The sequence below is a fragment of the Ursus arctos genome, unplaced genomic scaffold, assembly GCF_023065955.2.
Source record: "Ursus arctos isolate Adak ecotype North America unplaced genomic scaffold, UrsArc2.0 scaffold_27, whole genome shotgun sequence".
NCBI classification, from domain to species: Eukaryota; Metazoa; Chordata; class Mammalia; order Carnivora; family Ursidae; genus Ursus; species Ursus arctos.
The window spans coordinates 36,608,540-36,615,508 of record NW_026622952.1 but is presented as its reverse complement, the minus strand read 5'-3'; the positions used below and the strand labels follow the sequence as shown (position 1 = coordinate 36,615,508).

Sequence of the window (6,969 nt, the reverse complement as noted above, 5' to 3'; positions counted from 1 at the left end):
ATCTTGCTGTACTTCTTATATATTTCCTCCTTGTTAATAATTCCAATATTCACATAATACTCAAATGAAGAAATCTGGGAGCCACCCAAATCTCCTAACCTCACTAATTCCCCATATGAGATCTGTCCTCAGATTGTGTCAATTAACCTTCTTAATGATTCCCATATCTGCCCATTCATCTCCACCCCCACTGCCCAAATCGACATCTTCCTCTGTAAGTTTTAACTGGACTCCCTGCTTTCTATCTCTTGCAACTGTGATTCATCCTCCCAATGTCCAAAATGATGCCTGTAAAATGCAAATCTGATTATTATACATGTTGCTTAAAACTCTTCAAAGGCTCCTTATAAGATAAAATCAAAGTGTCAGTGTAACAGACGACATTCCTCTGATATGGCCCTTCACTATATGACCCTCAGCTCCTGTCCATACTCAGAATGCTAAGACCTATCCATACCAAGTTACCTGCCATTTCTTAATTTGCCATCTGTTTTGTTTTTCCTCCCTGCCACTGCACATCCTATACAGTTTTTTCTACTTTGAACGTCCTCCTTCCTTTTCCCCTTTCAATTCCCAGTCACCTGGAAAATTCTTATTAACCCTTCGAAATTCAGCTCTAACATCTCTTCTTCTGGAAACACTGCTTGACACCCTTCCTAAGAAGAGTTGATTACTTCACTCTCCGTCAGTGTATAGAACGCTGTCCCAGCACTGATCCCATAACGTGGTCATGTTTTATATCTCCATCTCCCTTGTTTTATCACTGGCTCTTAGAGGACAGAAAGTGGGCCTTATTCATCATTGCATTCCCAGTGCCTGACATGTCAGAGATGGCCAGTGAATGCTACTTGAATGAATGAACAAATGAATGAATAAACCACAATACATTGTGACATTTGGCATATAGAAAATAAAGAAGAGACAAAATTTACAGTATCTATCCTACAAACCTGGAACAGTAGTAGAAAAATAAACAGAAATGAGGAAATTGAAAGTCATGGCGACAGGGAAATCAGTTTGAGATGAGTAAAGAAAATGATGGATTTGGATTTGAATGGGTTGGAATGTATATGTACGAGTAGGTGGTTAGAAAAACAAGATCAGAAAATTGATGAGAGTTCAAGGTTAAAATTGTAGGTTTGAGAATTAAAATAAGAGAGATGATTTTTTTTACCAAGAGAAAAGTTTTCCAGTTATATAAGAGTAGAATAAACAATTTTTACTGACCTTCCTCTAAAAAGAAAATGTTAAAGAACTTTCTAAACACAGTTTAATACAATAATCACAAAAGACATATTTAACAGAATCATAAATTACTTATCATAATCCCTTTTTTTTCAGTTGGTCCTTCTGTTTTTATCTCTACTATCATAATCCTTTAAAAAGGGAAATATAAAAAGAAAATATATGGAAAGGTCATCCAGAAAGCACGTCTTCTTAGAACAGTACCCAAACCAGAGGCAGAAACCTCGGAGAATAATTAGGGTCGGGCCACTGCTTCTTCCTTAGAATTCTCCCTCACAGCTATTCCCACCCCTACTCTGACAATCACCTCTGAACACAAGGGACATAAAGTGGGCACTTTTTCTCTATCCTACTGTTCCCTGGGGTCAGCAGGAAAGTGTCCAGAGGTGATTGTCCCTGATTTCCATTCTCTCTGCAAAGCCTGAAGAAACCATCAGGCATCATATCGATGTTGTATAGATGCTGATTATAACTAAATGGCATCAAAGCGACGTGTAAAAAGGCAGAAAACAAAAAGCATATAATCAACTGGTTATATAAGCCAAGTCATGAGGTGAGATATGAGATTGATTATTGCAATTACACTGTGCCAAATATCTTGTCTGATTTTTTTCTTTCTGAATTGACCTCTGGATGTGTGTGTGTGTGTGTGTGTGTGTGTGTGTGTGTGTACCACACAGACACAGCCAGTGACTGACAGAGGAAATGTGATTTGCAATAATACAGCCAGCCCAAACAGGCAAAATTAACAAGAATATATGATGCTTATTTCCCTGCTAACCCAACATAGGTGGGGCACTGGAAAATGTTTGAGACCAGAAAACACCTACTCCCTGGAACTTTTATATAATTCAGCACAGTGGCAAAGTAGTACCAATCCTGGCTTTGTGATTTACACTACTCCAGGCGGATACTTTGCTTATAGCTTCCTGAATCTCTTTTATCAGTCTCAAAACCACTTCCAAAGAGACAACTCTATTAAAAGTGTGTTACAGCTCTGCTCTCCTGGACTGATATGGCCCTATCCTATTGGTCCAAGACCCTCATTCTCATGTTTTTAAAGCATTTCATACTTCTCTACCCTCCTCCCTCTCCCCTGCCTGGTGAATCAGAAAATCCTGGGGTATTATGCCAGAAACACTTGATTCCATACTGAGGCATGGCACTATGACAGGACCCTCCCAGACTCTCCTGACCTTTATACCTATACCACGCAGACAGTGGTGTCAGGCGAACATGGGTTGGTGATCTTACACAAACTACTCAACTCCTAAGAAATTATTTCATTACCTGAAAACCAAATAGGAATAATAATAGCATGCTAATGGACTTGTCCCGAGGATGAGGTAAGGGGACACCAGCACAGCAATCACTACACCACCCGGACCCAGAGATGCTCAGTGAACGCCTGCCCCTCCATTTCTGCCAGGCACTTTCATCTGGTCTGGGGGTCCTCTTGGATCACTTACTCCACTCAGTACCCTCCCTCTGGCTGTAGCACCCACACAGGACACTCACTTCCTAGGTTTCTGTTACACGCATCTCCCATGTGTCAAAAACTAACTTTAGAGACTGAATTTCAGGGAGGTGACAATTGCGCCAATCAAAATTAAGCTATTTTTTAGTATAATGGTGAATCATTTTCTCATGTGTACTTTTTTTTTTTTTTTTAAGATTTTTACTTATTATTTGACAGAGAGAGACAGCGAGAAAGGGAACACAAGCAGGAGGAATGGGAGAGGAAGAAGCAGGCTTCCAGCTGAGCAGGGAGCCGGATGCTGGGATCATGACCTGAGCTGAAGGCAGATGCTTAATGACTGAGCCACCCAGGCATCCCTCATGTGTACTTTTAGATGGTTCATTGGATTGAGTATGTTTGCATGACATTTTCACTTCTACATTGCTTAGTTTTCAAAAAATACATTTTGAGTATATTTGAATATATATTAATATATATTATATATACCCATAAATACATGCGACTGTAGGTACTTAACTGCAGAAACGCTTAGTAATTATTGATGCTGTGCCAGGGACCGCACAGCAGTACCTCACTGAATTCTCAAGGCAACCCTACGAGAGAAGTACAATTATTTATTACTCCTGTTTTACAGATGAAGAAACTGAGACTTAGGGACCTTAGTTAACTTTACCAAGGTCACACGGCTAATAAGTAAATATCGGCGCACTCAAAACTGCTAAGTAACTAACTGCATTTATGAAGCTTTTGTTTTATTTTAATTGGAAGCATAGACGCTGTGGCTTCACTGCTTTTAACTTTGAATGGAGCGCGGTGCTGAGCTCCAAGAAGAAGATAAACAGGAGGACAGGTGTTACTTTAAGAGACTACGGGAGGCTGTAACCCGAAGCCTCCTCCAGCGCCCTCCTAAAGGTCTGGGAGGCTGCACCCAGCCGGTGCTGGTCCGTAAACTCCCGCGGGTCTGGCGCGTCTCTTTCTTCCAAAGTTGGAGCTCTCCTTGGTGGGAGGGGGTGGGGAGGAGGGCAAGCCAGTGACGTCACTCGGGAGCGGGGATAAAGCTCCCCGGCCGCAATCTGGGCGAGGGCACTTTCTGGGGAGCGGAGTGGCTGTCCCTCTCGGGGACACTTGCCGTGGGCAGGACCGCCCCTCGCTGCGCCCCAGTCCCTAGAGCCAAGGCGCCCAGGCTCGAGGCCGCGCCAAGAGCACCATGCCCCAGAACGTGATCCTCCCGGGCCCTGCGCCCTGGGGCTTCAGACTCTCCGGGGGCATAGACTTCAACCAGCCTTTGGTCATCACCAGGGTAGGTGTTTTCTGTTCTTTCACTGCCGGTGGGGGGGCTGGCGTGCGGTGGGTCTTCCCGGATTGGAGAGCGGCCAGTGAGCCCCGGGTGCGCCCGATGGGTCCTCCGCTTCGGGCTCACACTGCGAGGGGCGGCTGCAACTTGGCAAACTGAAGCTGGGAGGATGCAGAGCAACTTAGAGAATTTACGCAGTCAGCTCCAGTGGTCTCCGTCCGCATCCTATCGGTCCCCAACAACTTCAAGGAGAGGTGAATTGACAGCGTGATTCCCCTGGGCTCAGAGGAGGCTAGGCGGCGAGGGCTGGGGGGCCTTCTGCCCTCCACCCCCCGTTTCCTTCCAGGAACAAAAGAAATGAGGTCCCAGGGAGAAGGGAGGAATGCCTGACATTGGCTGTTGTTCCTCGGAGCTAGACGCGCACCTGAGCGCCTTTCTCCTACGGATGAAAACTTCAGGACAGCGCTGATCCCAGGACATAACCTGGGTCGGCCAAGTTGGAACCGCTCATATCAGCCCAGACGGGGAAAATATTACTAATGTGTTTTCCTAGGTTTCCAGGCATTTTGAAAAAGTATTTTCCAAAGCTGGGAATTTGGCTTAGGAATCATCACCTATAACTCAAACTACAAAGAAAACGTGTCAGATAATTTAGTTTACCTGATGGAAAGTCACCAGTCAGCCTAACAACTCTGGAAAAAAAAACCACTTTACTGTCAGAGTCAACTTTTTCTTACTTAATATTTCCTAGACTATTGTCTAATTAGAAAAAAAGAAAAGAAGAAAAAGGAAATTTGGGGATTTCTGTCCTGTCAGTAAACTTCTAGTTGGTCTAGTTGATTTTTTTTCTAACACAAGTGTTTGTCTTAATAGAAAATTCCTGTTCTTTCAGTTATCAATAAAAGGCATATTAAACATAATCTAAAAGCATAAACTTTCAGAATATTATACTTTACTTATGTTTTCTTTTTTTCCTTACTGCTTATATTTTTTTTATTATGTTATGTTAGTCACCATACAGTACATCATTAGTTTTTGATGTAGGGTTCCATGATTCATTGTTTGCGTATAACACCCAGTGCTCTATGCAGTACGTGCCCTCCTTACTACCCATCACCAGCCTGTCCCAATCCCCCACCCTCCTCCCCTCTGAAGTCCTCAGTTTGCTTCCTGGAGTCCATAGTCTCTCCTGGTTCATCTCACCCTCTATTTACCCCCGCCCCCTTCATTTTTCCCTTCCTTCTCCGAACAATCACCCTGCTTATATTGTATTTTATAAATGTATGCTTTATAATCTGATTTACTCATATAGATTTTTGAACAAGTTAATACCTTTTAAATTCTGTTCTACATATATATCTATGAGATTTGGGAACCAATGTCTTTTTAAAATATCTCAAAACATGTACCGTACATACACATACCATGGAACATTTCAAGCTTTGTTTTACACTTTTCAAAAACATATAAACACACCTGACATGTGTTTTTGTATGAGACATGAAAACCTAACATACCCCCACAATGTTCCTAAGTAAATAAAACAGAAAATGGTTCAGTGATCTGGGCCAAGCAATGAGTGCCTTTTATGGATTTACCAACCAAAACAGTTTCCATTATCTCTACTAAGAAATATTTTTAAAGTTTCTGAAGTATCGTTTTCATTTGTTTAAACTAAAGGAAAATAAGCTTTTGAATCCTAACAAAGGATAAATCATATTTATAGTGAATCCTAAAAAAATAATTTTGTCACCAAAACCTTTTAAGTGATTTATAAAAGAAATATCTTGCTCTTAACTATGTAACGCATCAATATGATTATCTTATGTTTGAAATGTTGAGTTGCTGACATCATAAACAATGTTTATTTTAAAGCAGTACTTACATACTGCAGTTGGACTACAGGAGCTATTGGCAAATGTATTTGATATGACAACTATTATTTGGGAAGCCAATTCTTATTTGAATTTCTAATTCATTACTAATTTACATCCCTCATTTTGACACGGTTAAATAATAATGCATGACCATAAGTGATGATTTCATTTGACTATGCCCGTTCTCTTCAATTAATTTAGCTCAAGAATAGCAGGTAAAATTCAACTATTTTGTATTCCAAGTGTCCCCCAAACCATGCATGTAACAGATTCATGTTGAATAAATGAAAGCATATTCCCTTGAACTTTTTTCCTTAGTGAATACCTACTTGAGAATGTTTCCACCGAAATTATAAGAACAGTAAAAATCACTTGTAAAAAGACTAAAAGATCTTACAGAAAACTAATTATCCGTGTTGTAATTCAATAGTAAAATTTTATTACTTTTATAATTTTTGTTTTATTTTAAAAGGTAGTAAATGAGATTGTATGTGTATTATTGCTCACCTTGGCTTGCCATGAGCGTCTCTTAGCTCTTTATATGCACTAATTCACTTCAACCTCACAATAATTTTATAAGAGTAGTAGTAGTAATATCTCTTTTTTCAGATGAGAGAATGACGCTTCAAGAATTTCACTAACCTGCTAATGGTCACAAGTTGTGGGATAGAACTTGGCCCTAGTTCCATCCGCCGCCAAAGCCTGCATTCTGAAGTCCACACATGTAAAAAACAAACAAACAAAAACCTGTTTATTGTACAGATCTTTCCAAACAGGTGTTTTGTGTCATCCACTTCATCATCTGGTCCTATTGATTCTATATATTTATAGAAGATAAAGATTTTTTCCTACCACTGTCCCTACTCAAGCTTCCATCACTTCACACCTCGTTCTGTCTGCCCTCTACGATTCACTCTGCATATTTCTTACCAGCCAGCTTCGGGAAATGCTAGGTTGTTTCTATCCTCCCCATTCTTAAAAATCCTTCAATGGCAACACCAGTTTAAAGGGAATAAAATGTGCGGTCTCTGAGCATAGTCACAGCCTTCACCCTCTTCCCAACTCACGTCTCC

At 40.9% G+C, this 6,969-nt stretch overlaps 1 protein-coding gene across 3 annotated transcripts in view; it reads left to right on the top strand.

Moving 5' to 3' along the window:
- The first annotated feature begins 3,610 nt into the window (after window positions 1-3,610).
- PDLIM3 (PDZ and LIM domain 3) overlaps window positions 3,611-6,969 on the top strand; it is a 31,043-nt gene continuing 27,684 nt past the window's right edge. Inside the window, exon 1 of one of the 3 annotated variants that reach the window (XM_026508610.4) lies at window positions 3,611-4,025. In XM_026508610.4, the coding sequence (XP_026364395.3) occupies window positions 3,933-4,025 (93 nt within the window). In that variant the 5' untranslated portion in view covers window positions 3,611-3,932. The remainder of the gene's footprint in view (window positions 4,026-6,969) is intronic. The other 2 variants (XM_044387616.3, XM_026508609.4) reach the window with 2 other exon arrangements.